The following is a 13,895-nucleotide window of genomic DNA, read 5'->3' on the forward strand; positions in this document are numbered from 1 at the left end:
GGTTGGTTGGTTTGATGATTGGTCTGATGGTTGGTTTGGTGGTAATTTAGTTGGTTTGTTGACTGATTGGTTGGTTTGATGGTTGGGTGGTTGGTTAGTTAGTTGATTTGTTGACTGATTGGTTGATTGGTTTGATGGTTGGGTGGTTGGTTAGTTAGTTGATTTGTTGACTGATTGGTTGATTTGGTGGTGTGTTGCTTGGTTTGGTAGTTTGGTGGTTGGTTGGTAGCTTGGTTGACTGGTTGGTTGGTTTGGTGGGTTAGTTAGTTTGTTGACTGGTTGGGTGGTTGCCTGGTTTGATGGTTGGTTGATGTGTTGACTGGTTGGTTTGTTGACTGCTTGGTTCATTAGTTGGTTGGTTGGTTGGTTGGTGGGTCAGTTGTTTTGTTGACTGGTTGGCTGGTGTGTTGACTGGTTGGGTGGTTGGTTACTTGGTTCATGGGTTGGTTTGGTGGATGGGCAGGCAGACGGTTGGCTTGTTGGTCGCTCTGTCTCTTGGCGGTTGGTTGTTTCGGTGGGTGACTGGCTGGCTGGCTGCTTGGTTTCTTGGTGGGCTGGTGACACAGCCAGGCCACTGGTGACGTTGCCTCCCCGGGCTGTTGTCCCCTAGTCAGAGGACCTCGGTGCCTGCGCCCAGTTCGAGAGCAGCCGACAGACCAGGAACATGATGCCCAGCGCCAGCTGCGTCTTCCCCACCTTCAACCTGCGGAAACCCTCCTCGGAGACGGACATTGAGAACTGGGCCTCCAAGCACTTCAACAAGCACACCCAGGGGCTCTTCCGGAGGAAGGTGTCCATCGCCAACATGCTGGCCTGGAGCAGCGAGTCCATCAAGAAACCCATGATCATGACCAACGACCGCAACGTCAAGAAGGAGGCGTGTGAGATCTTTAAACTGATTCAGATGTACATGGGCGACCGGCGGGCCAAGACGGACCAGCTCAACGTGGCTTTGGAGATTGCCACCAAAGGTTGGAGCATGCAGGGCTTGAGAGACGAGCTCTACATCCAACTGTGCCGCCAGACCACCGAGAACTTCCGTTACGAGAGCCTGGCCCGGGGCTGGGAGCTCATGGCCATTTGTTTGGCCTTTTTCCCACCCACTCCCAAGTTTCATTCCTACCTTGAAGGCTACATCTACAGGCACATGGATCCAGTGAATGACACAAAAGGTAAGGGAGAAACCTCTGCCTGGTGGCTTTGGTCCCTGCTGAGGTTCCAACTCGGTGGTTTCGTCTTCTTTGATTCCTTTCCCCACGGCGTGTTCCTGAGTCTCCTGGTTGGAAGGTGAGTGAGGAGATGAAGGGTGAGCCGGGAGATCACCCAACAGCCCACCCAGAGGTCCAGCTGGCTTTGCCACCCATCCTTTCCTCCCCGGTGGCCAAGAAACCAGTGTGAGACCCACCACCAAAGGCTTTGATGCTTTCACTGCGAGCTGGGCATCACCTCTGCTGGGGATGAGCCAGAAATGAGAGGTCTTTGGACTTCTCCAGGCCTGAAAGCCTTATGGGGGTGGTGACTCCATGAGCCTGTGGTTCAGCAGCTCCAGGATGGTCCTTTTAGAGGGCCCTTCCAACCCAAACCATTCCATGATTTCACCATCACCATCTGCAAATACTTCTGGCTTCTCAAGTAGCTTTGGATCCAAAAACAACCTCATGCTGGAAGAGGACCCAGGTCCCAAGCTGGTTTTGAGTCATGATAGAGACAAGAGACATCAGTTTTAGGTTTTTGGTTATTAGGTATTTGACCCCAAAAGGATGGGAGTTGTAGGACCCCCTCTCCATTCTTGGAGAATGGCTGGGGAGGGGTTGAATGTCACCACGTCCCATGGGTTGGTGGCATCTGGCAGTGGGTGATGGAGGAGGGGGGTCCTGGAGGGCCATCCTGGGCCAGGCAACCTTGGGAGGTGGAGCTCCAGGTGGCTTTGGTGCCTCTTGGGCTCCCTGGGGACCACATAGGGGACATCTGAGGGACACCAACATCACCTGGAGTCATGGTGGATCTGCCCAGCTTGGGGACAAGAACAGATGAACCCAACCCAGGTGTCCACAAGGTGGTCAAGGAAGCCCCCATGGGCCAGAGGTCGTAGCCACAGGTGGGACCGTGGTGTCCCCCCCAACCTGCCCATGACAGGGGTGACAACGTCACGGCCTCACTGTCACCACGTGGTGGACGAAACCAGGACAGGGTGTGTGTCCCCAGTCTCCAGTGTCCCCCAGTCCACCCAGTGTCCACCAGATTCCCCAGTGTCCACCAGCCCCTCTCAGTGTCCCCCAGTCCACCCAGTGTCCACCAGTCCCTCCAGTGTCCACCAGTCCCTCCAGTGTCCACCAGTCTACCCAGTGTCCACCAGTCCCCCCAGTGTCCACCAGTCCCCTCCCAGTGTCCCCCAGTCCACCCAGTGTCCACCAGTCCCTCCAGCGTCCACCAGTCCCCCCAGTGTCCACCAGTCCCCTCCCAGTGTCCACCAGTCCCCCCATTACCCACCAGTCCCCCCAGTGTCACCAGCAGGTCCCGTTCTCATCTCATCCTCACCTTTCAGTTGATTTCCCGCTGCGTTGTCACCGGCCCATCGGGTCGGGCTGATTTGCATTTTGATTTCCATATTCATGGCAAGTTTGTTAATAAGTTTGATGTTCACCTTCATTTGATTGTGTTCTCATGAGGTAGGTTTGGGGGTTTTTTTGTCTTTTTTTTAGTTTGTTTTTTTTATATTCACTTTTATTTTCATTTTTTATTTATTTTCATTTCCGTTTTATTTCCATTTTTTATTTCTATTTTATTTCCTTTTTTTTCTTCCTTTTATTTCCATTTTTTAGCACTATTTTGGTTTTAAATTCCATTTTAATTTCCATTTTTTATTCCCAGTTTCTTTCCATTTTCTACTCTTCATTTTTACTTCGTTTTCGTTTTCATTAATTTTAATTTTCCTCTTTATTTTCCTTTATTTTCATTTTAATGTCCATGATATTATTTTTATTTTGTTCCATCATCATCATCATCATCATCATCATCATTGTCATTGTCATTATCATCATTATCATTATTAACATTATTATAATGGTTATTTATTATTTCTGTTATTTTCATTTGTTCTTTTCAATTATTATAATTAGTATGAGTATTATTATCATCATTATCATTATTTCTGCTCTTTTCACTTTTATTTCCTTTATTTTTAGTTTCATTTTTCTTTTATTACTTTCCTGTTTCATTTCTTTCTTCTTCAGTTCTATTATTATTAATGTTTAATTTCTTTCCATTATTTTGATGTTTCTTCTTATTTCCATTTTCCCTTTAATTACTATTTATTTATCACAGAATCTTAGGGGTTGGAAGAGACCTTGAAAGATTTGTATGTTTATATTTTATTTCATTTACTTCTTATTTATTTTATTTATTTACTTCTCTTTTCATGTTTTTTTTGCATTTTTATTTTCCCTTTAATTTTTTTCCCATTTTCCCTTTCATTTAATTTCATTTCTGGTTTCTTCTTCTTTTCATTTTTCTTTTCATTTATTTATATTTTATTTCATTTTTCTTTTCCACTTTTTTCCTTTCACTTTTATTTTGTTTTTATTTGCATTTTGTTTATTAATGGTTGGACTTGAGGTTCTTAAAAGAGCTTTCCAACCCAAAAACTTCAATAGTTTCAATTATTCTATTTTTTATTCTTATTTTTACTTTATTTTCATTTCCATTATTAATAATTTTTGCTTTCATTTCCATTATTATTTATTTTCATTTTTATTTCTTTTCAGTTTTCATGTCACTTTTCTGTTGATTTTTTCCCTTTCACTTGTTTTAATTTTTATTGTTTGAATTTTCATTTCAATTTCCGTTTTTAAGTTCTATTTTTATGTTTCTTTTAAATTTCATTTTAATTTGCAGTATTTTCTGTTTCCTTTTTCCATTTCTCATTTATTTTCTTTCCATGACATTTTCTTCTTTCTTTTTCTTTCCAATTTTGAATTTTATATTCTATTTTGAATTTTTTCTTTTCATTACTTTATCTTTTCAAAGTTTTTCTTTTGTGATTTTTTTTTTCATTCTCTTTCTATTTCTTTATATTTCTGTATATTTCTTTATATTTTTTCAACAGGTTTCTTTTTATTTTCATTTTCATTTATTGTCATCTTATGTTTATTAATTTTCTTTTTTTTTAATTTAAAGTAATATCACATTTAATGTTCTGTTGATTTAGGGTTTCTTTATTCTATTTTACTTTATTTTACTTTATTTTATTTATTTTATTTCATTTTCATTTTATTTTATTTCATTTCATTTTCATTTTCATTTATGTTCTGTTTTATTTTATTTTCCTTTTTATTAATTATTTCTAATCTAATTTAATTTTAATCACTTAATAGCTTAATTTAATTTAAATTTCTGTTCTTTTAGCTTCTCTTATTTTTATTTCCTTTTCCCTTGCATTATTTCATTTTCAACCTCATTCCATTTCATTTTCTATCCCTTAGTTTAATTCCATTTTATTTTTCTCTTTTATTATTTAATTTAATTTAATTTAATTAATTTAATTTAATTTAATTATTTAATGTATATCTTTTCCTATATATTTTTATTTTCTTTTTCCTCTTATTACTTAATTTTTATTTCTTTTATTTCACATTTATTTAATGTTCTATCCATTTATTTAACTAATTACGAATTAATTTATTTTATTCTATCGTTCATTTAACGACATAATTATGATTGAATGTTCTATTCCATCCTCTTTTTTTTTATTTATTTCTCTTTTTTGTTGTTTTACCGTTCACATTTCGCCCCGATTCCCTTGTGGCTGAATCCACGTCCCGCCCCGCTGGGTGGTTTCCGTTTCCGTTTCCTGTTCGCCCGCTGGACCAACCCCTTCCATCCCATCTCACCTCCCCTCTCCTCGCTCCCTCTGTTCCCAGTGACCCGGCACATCCAGGCCCTCCTGGAAAGGACCAATCAGAAGAAGCCCAAATTGCGCAAGAAGCCCAAGCCCCACCTTGAGGAGCACCAGGGTAGGGGGGGGGGGGGGGGGGCGGGGGCGCACCCGCAGCGCTGACGTCATCGCTCTCAGTGACGTCATCGCTGTCGGTGACATCATCTGTCTCAGTGACGTCATAGAGCGATGGAGAGGGAAGGAAGGGATTAACGGGCAATAAACACCTGGGGAGGGCGAGAACACCAGGGGGAGCTGTTGGGTCATCTGCCTGCAGATGGGCTAATTAGCCTAATTAACATTATTAATCACTATCTACTTCCTGACTACTAATTATTAATGATCATTAATATCTCCTCTGTACAGCCTGTATCTCTTTTATTCCATTTATTAGCCACCAGCTATTAGATACTAGCTATTAAGTATCATAGATCCCATTTCCTGTCACCCATCACAGATCATTAATTAGTGTGTAAGATTACTATTACAATATAAAAATATTAATTGGCTAGAATATAAATAATTATCATCTAAAAATGGCATTTTGATCTAGTATAAAAATAGGGGTTTATCATAAAATCGATGCTAAATAATACGACAGTTAGTACAAATGATAACGGTAAAAATATTAAGTGATAAGATTATGAGATTGTGGAATATTAGAGTTTATTAAAAAGTTATAGATTCTTGAATATTACATTTCTAGCATCAGAAATGCATTCAGTTCTGCACAGAAATTTAAAATACATAATCATTTCAAATACTATGAAACTACATTGATGTAATAGTAGAAAAAACAGATAAATTAATAAAAATAAATAAATACAGAAGGAGATAAATGTGTTATTAACATGTTATTAAATATTATACTAATAATAAAGTAATATGAAGATATAACAATAATAAAATAACAAGTATATCAAATATGATAATACAATGAATATAATTTAAAATAGCAATTTTACATTAGTATTTATTACTTGTAGATAATATTTCTCTATAATAACATATAATATTTCTCTCTATTTCTATATAGAGATAAATATATTTCTCTATAATAATATATAATATAATATTTCTCTATTCTGATGCATTATATTTGATCTATTACATAGTCTCTAATATATATTTAACATCATTATTCCTATTATCTATAGGAATATAGGAATAAAATATGCATATTTATATTTTTATATATAAATAAGATACATTATTATCTATAGTATTGTGTCTTTAATGTATATTATTATCTGGAATGTTCCCAGTCACTATTTATTATAATATTTAATATAGATTACAAGAGTTTAATACAATATATTGTATTAAATAACATAAGTGAATGTAATATAAATAATATTAATTTATCATATTCTATATATGTGATATATTCTATATGTGATATAGACAATATAATATTACATAAGATACATAAATGTAAGATCTGGATATAGAGTAATATATTTTTATATATTAGAGAGAGAGAGACAAAGTTTTTTATTTATAAGTTATTATTTATATTTATTAGTCCTTTAAACATTATATATAAAATATAAATAATCATATTATTATAAACCATACGTTATTAATATATTATTAGATATCATATATATTATTAAGATGCATTATTATATGCCATATATTATTAATTAATTAATTAATACCATTTAATTTTAAGATACCTGATTATACACTAAATACTACATAGGAATCTATAGTATTTCTTATAAAAATATATAATCATACATTGTGCTAATTATAGATCTCTAATGTTCTGTATCATGTTCTACATCAAGAACTATAATCTATATAATATTTTATCTTGATGTAGAATGTTCTGTATAAAATTTTATATCGAGATATAATGTTATGCATTATATGCATTAATATTATATAACTTATAGGTTAAATATTATGTATAATACTTAATATGGAATATATAAGATATAATACAGAATATGTAATATTTAATGTATAATATCAAATCTATAAATTAATTTATAACATAATATATATTCTGTAATAATATATTAGAATATAACATTATATGTAACATAATATGTAATATTTAATATTTAATACAAAATATATTTAATCTATAATAATGTAGAACATATGTTCTCTTATATATGTTTTATAATGTCTAATATATGATATATATTATATATTTCATAATATTTATTGCATGTTATATATCATATATTAGATATTATATGCTAGATAGTATATATTTTATGTTATGATATATATTGTATATTATAATATAGAATATTAAATATAATATATTGTATGAAATTTAAATATAATATGTAATGTATAGTATATAATGTATAATCATATATTCTGTTATGATATCTATTATATAATATATAATATATAATATATAATATATAATATATAATATATAATATATAATATATAATGTATGGTATATAATGTATATAATACATGTAATATAACATATATAACATAATATATTATATTTAATAATATCTAGTACATAATATATATGAGATATAACTTATGTTACATAATATATGATATACAACATGTAATATATATAATGTTTTATTAATATACATTGTATAATATATAATGTATAATCTATGATATATCCTATATTCTATGTTTTATATATGATACATCATATTATACATTAAATATTAAAAATATTTAATATCTTAATGATATATATTATATGTTGTCTATTTCAAATAATATCTGTTCTATTTAATTTATTCATGAATCTATAACCTATCGCAAATAATTTCTAACCTACTAAATCCTTGTTTCTTTTTCATCCGTTTCATCCTGATTTAATTTTCATTCCCTCCTCTTGAATCCGATTAATGTGATTAATTCCTGCTGATGTTTTATGTCAGGGTCCATAGAACTTCGTGTCTCGTTGACACCGATAACGATAACGTAGGAATCGATTCGTTCCTCGTCCTTCCCATCCATTTAATAACAGGAACCTCTTAACGAGCAGTAATTAACCCCTGGGGGGCGTTGGCAATGATGAGGCACCCCTGGGGTGGTGGGTGGCCCCCCAGGTGGGCACCAGCGGGGGGTGGGGGGGGACACACATTGTGTTCTTGGAGGAAATCGAGGTGAAGAACCTCAACCTGGAGCTCCAGGGATGGTGGGAGCAGGACCTGGGGCTGGGGGTGGCAGCTGGAGAAGTGGCCTTGATGTCCCCCACCCAGGGAGGGGCTTGGTCAGTGTCTCCACCCATGATGTGGGTGGTGGGATCAAGGGCACCCACAGCCAGGCTGGGGTTGACGCCAGGGTGGGTGGTGGGTTGGGGACAGGTCTGAGGGTCCATCTGCACAGGCTGGGAGATGGATGGAGAGTGGAGAAGGCCTTGGGGACACTGGTGGGTGACACGTGGGACACGAGGTGGCAACGTGTGCTCTCATCTCCTGGGCTGCATCCAAAGAGGCAACCTGGGTCTGGTCAAAGGGGTCCCTGCTCCCTGCAGGGAGGTTGGACTAGATGGTTTTCAAAGGTCCCTTCCAACCCAACCCATTCCATGACTCCAGCATGTGGGACTGGAGGGACACGAGATGGTGGTTTCAAAGCTATCGAAGGAGAGAAGGTTCCAGATGATGGATTTGCTTTTTTGTTCAATTTGCCCATTTTTGGGGCTATCAGAAGAATTTCTGGGGCTGTCAGCACCTTCTGGGGTGGTCCAGGAGGTACCACCGGGTCTCCAGGGTTCTTGGCTGCAGGATGCTGGAGCATCTCCCTTGGAAGGAGCCCATTGGCAGCTTAGGGATGTTCCAAGGGTTGAGGGTGTCAACTCCTTCTTGAGGCACATCAGGAGGAGAGGAGGGATGGTGTGGAGAGGGGATGAAGGTGGAAGTGGTGGCACCAGAAGATGGATGGTGGGGGGGAGATTCAGGGTGGAAGTGGTAGCCCCAGGAGAAGATGGATGGTGTAGGGGAGATGAGGATGGAAGTGGTGGCACCAGGAGAAGATGGATGGTGGGGATGGGTAAGAGTGGCATCAGGAGAAGATGATGGATGGTGGAGGGTGGGACAAGGGTGGAAGTGGCGGCACCAGGAAGAGAAGCTGGATAGTGTAGGCGTGGTTGAGGGTGGAAGTGGTGGGTGGGGTGGGATGAAGGTGGAATGGTGGCCCCAGGAGAAGATGGAGGGTGGAGGGGGGAGGATGACTTGGTGACACCAGGAGGAGATGGGTGATGCAGGAGGGAATGAGGGTGGCATCAGGAGGAGCAGGTGGATGGTGAAGGATGAAGGTGGAGGTGGTGGCCCCAGCAGGAGATGGATGGTGGAGGGGTTGACCATGGGGTTGGTGGCTGTGGGGTGAAAAATCAGCCCCCAGAGCTGGAGGACAGAGCCAAGGGAGCTCCAAGGTCCCACTTTAGGTGGGTACAATGACGTGACTTCTCCAAGGTGTCTTGGGGAGAAGGTTGAGTGATGGGGGCCCCTCCATGGTGGAGCTGCAGGGGGGGGGGGACCTCATCCTCCTCAAACCCACCCCAGGGAGCGATGGTGGAGCAGAACCCAAGGGGGAACTTGACACCTCCTGGAGCTGGGATGACCCTGAGATGACCTTCACCCTCCATAACCCCACCATGACCTGGAGATGACCTCTGTCCCCCCCCCGTGTCTCTCTTGCAGGGGTGGCCATCAGCACTTACGCCAAGTACTGCTACAACAAGCTGCAGAAGGCGGCACTGACGGGAGCCAAGAAGGTACGTCCAAGGGTTGGACGTGGGGAGGGTCATGGTGGGCAACCACCCCCGGCCAGGGCCACCAAGGGGCTGCCAGGGTGTGGGGATGGGGCCTGGAGAAGGAGGAAGGATGAAGTTGGAGAGTGGTGGGAAGAGCGTGGTGAGTTGTACCAGAGCCGCGGTGAGAATGGTGAGGTATGTCCAGCGTGGTTTGGTCTGATGGAGACCTTCTGGGAACCTTCTGGGGTCCTTCTGGGGTCCTGGAGACCTTCTGGGAACCTTCTGGGGTCCTTCTGGGGTCCTGGAGACCTTCTGGGAACCTTCTGGGGTCCTTCTGGGGTTCTTCTGGAGACATGGAGACATTCTGGGAACCTTCTGATGTCCTTCTGGGGTCCTGGAGACCTTCTGGGAACCTTCTGGGGTCCTTCTGGGGTCCTGGAGACCTTCTGGGAACCTTCCAGAGACCTTCTGGGTAACCTTTTGGGGACTTTCTGAGGTCCTTCTGGGAACCTTCTGGAGATCTTCTAATAATCTCCTGAGGAACTTCTGGAAACATTCTGGAAACTTTCGGGGACCTTCTGGGGACCTTCTGCAGACTTGCTGGAGACCTGGTGTCCTCCTGGGGACCTTCTGGTGTCATTCTGGAGTCCTTCTGGGATCCTTCTAGGGTCCTTCTGGAGATCTTCTGGGAACCTTCTGAAGATCTACTGGAGATCTTCTGGGGTCCTCCTGGGAACCTTCTGGGAACCTTCTGGGCTCTTTCTTGAGACCTTCTGGGGATTTTCTTGGAACTTTCTGGGACTTATTTGGGTCTTTATGGAGACTTTCTGGGGACCACCTAGAGACCTTCTGAGGTCCTTCCCAAAGTTCCCCATCACCAAGGGACGATGGGATCGATCCTGGGAGCAGAGGTTGCTTCACTCTCCTTGTGCTGTGGGGATGGAGAAGACCCAGTGGGACCTTCCTTGGTCCACAGCAGCTCCTGGTGATGTTGGCCAAGACAATGTCCTGTAGTGGAAGAGGACGTGTCACCTGCTGGGCTCACAAAGGGGCCATTGATGGTCCCCTGCTCACCTTTGGACGTGTCCAATGTGTCTGTCTCCTCCATCCCACCACCCTCATGTCCACTCCATCCATCTCCTCTCCTCCATCCCACCACACACACACTTCCACTGTGTCCATCTCCTCCATCCCACCACCCTCATACCCACTCCATCCATCTCCTCCATCCCACCACACACTTCCACTCCATCCATCTCCTCCATCCCACCACCCTCATACCCACTCCATCCATCTCTTCCATCTCACCACACACACTTCCACTCCATCCATCTCCTCCATCCCACCACACACATGTTCATTCCATCCATCTCCTCCATCCCACCACCCTCATACCCACTCCATCCATCTCCTCCATCCCACCACCCTCATACCCACTCCATCCATCTCCTCCATCCCACCACCCTCATACCCACTGCATCCATCTCCTCCATCCCACCACCCTCATACCCACTGCATCCATCTCCTCCATCCCACCACACACACTTCCACTCCATCCATCTCCTCCATCCCACCACACACATGTTCATTCCATCCATCTCCTCCATCCCACCACCCTCATACCCACTCCATCCATCTCCTTCATCCCACCACCCCCATGTCCATTCCATCTCTCCTCCATCCCACCACACACACTTCCACTCCATCCATCTCCTCCATCCCACCACCCTCATACCCACTCCATCCACCACTACCATGAGCTCTGGACCAGCCCCGGAGCTCCACCACGGGCTGGTGGCGTCGAGCAGGTCCCGACAGCACCGGTGGCTTCTCTTTGTCTCTGCCAGGGGCTGAAGAAGCCCAACATCGAGGAGATCCGTCACGCCAAGAACGCCGTCTTCAACCCCTCCATGTTTGGCAGCTCCTTGCAGGACATCGTGGCGCTGCAGAAGGAGCGTTACCCTGACCGGCAGCTGCCCTGGGTGCAGACCCGCCTCTCTGAGGAGGTCCTGGCCCTCAACGGGGACCAAACCGAGGGCATCTTCAGGTAAAGCCACCTCCTGCTTCAGGGGTGACCCACCAGGGTGGTGGCAGCCTGGGCCTCCTCCTGGTGGAAGCCACGAGTCCCCAAACACAGGCGCCTTTCTCCTCCCAGGGGGAAGTCCCCAGACTTCTCCTCACTCCGAGGCCATGGGGGGGGGGAGGTTTCTCCACCAGGTGGTGGTGTCCATACCGTGGTGCCCACCAGAGTCACGTGGAGGTTTTGGGGTCTGCACGCAGCAGGATGTCACCTCCTCATGGGGCAGCCCCCCAACTTCTCCTCGCTCCGAGGCCATGGGGGGGGGGGTGTTTCCATGAGAGGGTGGTGTCCATTCTGGTGCCCACCAGAGTCTCATGGAGATCTTGGGGTCTGCACGCAGCAGGATGTCACCTCCCTGTGGGGCGGCCCCCCAACTTCTCCTTCTGATGGAGGAAGCCATGAGTCACCTCGTTATTGTCCCCTTCTCCACGTCCCCATGGGCACCTTTCTTCTCCCCCAAACTTCTCCTCGTTCCAAGGCCATGGAGCAGGGGGGGTCTCTCCATGAGAAAGTCATGTCCATTCCGTGGTGTCCACCAAAGTGACCTGGAGCTCTTGGGGTCTGCACACAGCAGGATGTCACCTCCCTGTGGGGCAGCAACCACCTCCCCAGCGTGGCACCACCTCCAGTTGATGTCCGCCCACCGGTTCCCCTTGAGACCCACACATAACCCCCCAGCAGGCCCCCCAGAAAGCCCAGGGTGGGGTGGTCGGTGGGTGGGTCCCCCTCTCTTGCCTGATGACCAACTTCTCTCCCCTCTTCCAGAGTCCCCGGCGACATTGACGAGGTCAACGCCCTCAAGCTGCAGGTGGACCAGTGGAAGATCCCCACCGGCCTGGAGGATCCCCACGTCCCCGGTAGGACCTCAAGGCCTCGTCTGAGGTGCAGCATCAGGCCCTTCCACCCCAAGGGCTCTTAAGATCTTCTGGTCTTCTCCCCACCCCAGCCTCCTTGCTGAAGCTCTGGTACCGGGAGCTGGAGGAGCCCTTGATCCCTCACGAGTTCTACGAGCAGTGCATCACCCACTACGAGAACCCCGAGGCGGCCATCGCCGTTGTCCACTCTCTGCCCAGGATCAACAAAATGGTGCTGTGCTACCTCATCCGCTTCCTGCAGGTACGGCCAGGACCCCCCTCTCCCCCCCCGGGGTCACCCCTCCACCCGGGTGCTCCTCTTCAGGTGGTTTTCGGGGTTCCTTCAGCGGGTGGGAAGTTCCCAACGTGGTGACTTCTGTCTCAGGCAAAAACTGGGGAGTCCACCCAGTTGCTCCACGTGGTTCCTCCACATGGTTTCCCCGCGCAGCCCCCTCCATGCATCTCCTCCACCTGGTCCTTCCACATGGTTCCCCCACGTTGTTCCTCCCCACCGTTCCTCCTCACGGTTTCCCCAAGTGGTTCCTCCACCCAGTTCCTCCCCACGGTTCATCCCCATGGTTTCTCCACCTGGTTCCTCCCCACAGTTCCTCCACGTGGTTCCTCCACCTGGTTCCTCCACCTGGTTCCTCCCCACGGTTCCTCCACCTGGTTCCTCCCCATGGTTCCTCCCTGTGGTTCCTCCACCTGGTTCCCCCACAGTTCCCCCATGTGGTTCCTCCACACGGTTCCCCCATGTGGTTCCTCCACCTGGTTCCTCCCCATGGTTCCTCCCTGTGGTTCCTCCACCTGGTTCCCCCACAGTTCCCCCATGTGGTTCCTCCACACGGTTCCTCCATCTGGTTCCTCCATCTGGTTCCCCCACGGTTCCTCCTTGTGGTTCCTCCACCTGGTTCCTCCCCACGGTTCCTCCTTGTGGTTCCTCCACCTGGTTCCTCCACACGGTTCCTCCACGTGGTTCCCCCACGGTTCCTCCTTGTGGTTCCTCCACCTGGTTCCTCCACCTGGTTCCTCCCTGTGGTTCCTCCACCTGGTTCCCCCTTGTGGTCCCTCCCCACGCTTCCTCCCCACGCTTCCTCCCCACGCTTCCTCCACCCCATCTCCTTCCTCCCCCCCCCCCTCCAGGTGTTCGTGCAGCCGGCCAACGTGGCGGTCACCAAGATGGACGTCAACAACCTGGCCATGGTGATGGCCCCCAACTGCCTGCGCTGCCAGTCAGACGACCCCCGGATCATCTTCGAGAACACCCGCAAGGAGATGTCCTTCATCCGGGTGCTCATCCAGCACCTTGACACCAGCTTCATGGAGGGCGTC

At 44.9% G+C, this 13,895-nt stretch overlaps 1 protein-coding gene across 1 annotated transcript in view; it reads left to right on the forward strand.

Moving 5' to 3' along the window:
- ARHGAP39 (Rho GTPase activating protein 39) overlaps window positions 1–13,895 on the forward strand; it is an 85,726-nt gene that overhangs the window by 71,524 nt on the left and 307 nt on the right. Inside the window, exons 5-11 of the mRNA XM_051610314.1 lie at window positions 611–1,172; window positions 4,920–5,012; window positions 9,577–9,650; window positions 11,477–11,676; window positions 12,475–12,566; window positions 12,656–12,825; window positions 13,707–13,892. Of these exons, the coding sequence (XP_051466274.1) occupies window positions 611–1,172; window positions 4,920–5,012; window positions 9,577–9,650; window positions 11,477–11,676; window positions 12,475–12,566; window positions 12,656–12,825; window positions 13,707–13,892 (1,377 nt within the window). The remainder of the gene's footprint in view (window positions 1–610; window positions 1,173–4,919; window positions 5,013–9,576; window positions 9,651–11,476; window positions 11,677–12,474; window positions 12,567–12,655; window positions 12,826–13,706; window positions 13,893–13,895) is intronic.

The sequence above is a fragment of the Apus apus genome, chromosome 2 (genome assembly GCF_020740795.1).
Source record: "Apus apus isolate bApuApu2 chromosome 2, bApuApu2.pri.cur, whole genome shotgun sequence".
Lineage (NCBI taxonomy): Eukaryota > Metazoa > Chordata > Aves > Apodiformes > Apodidae > Apus > Apus apus.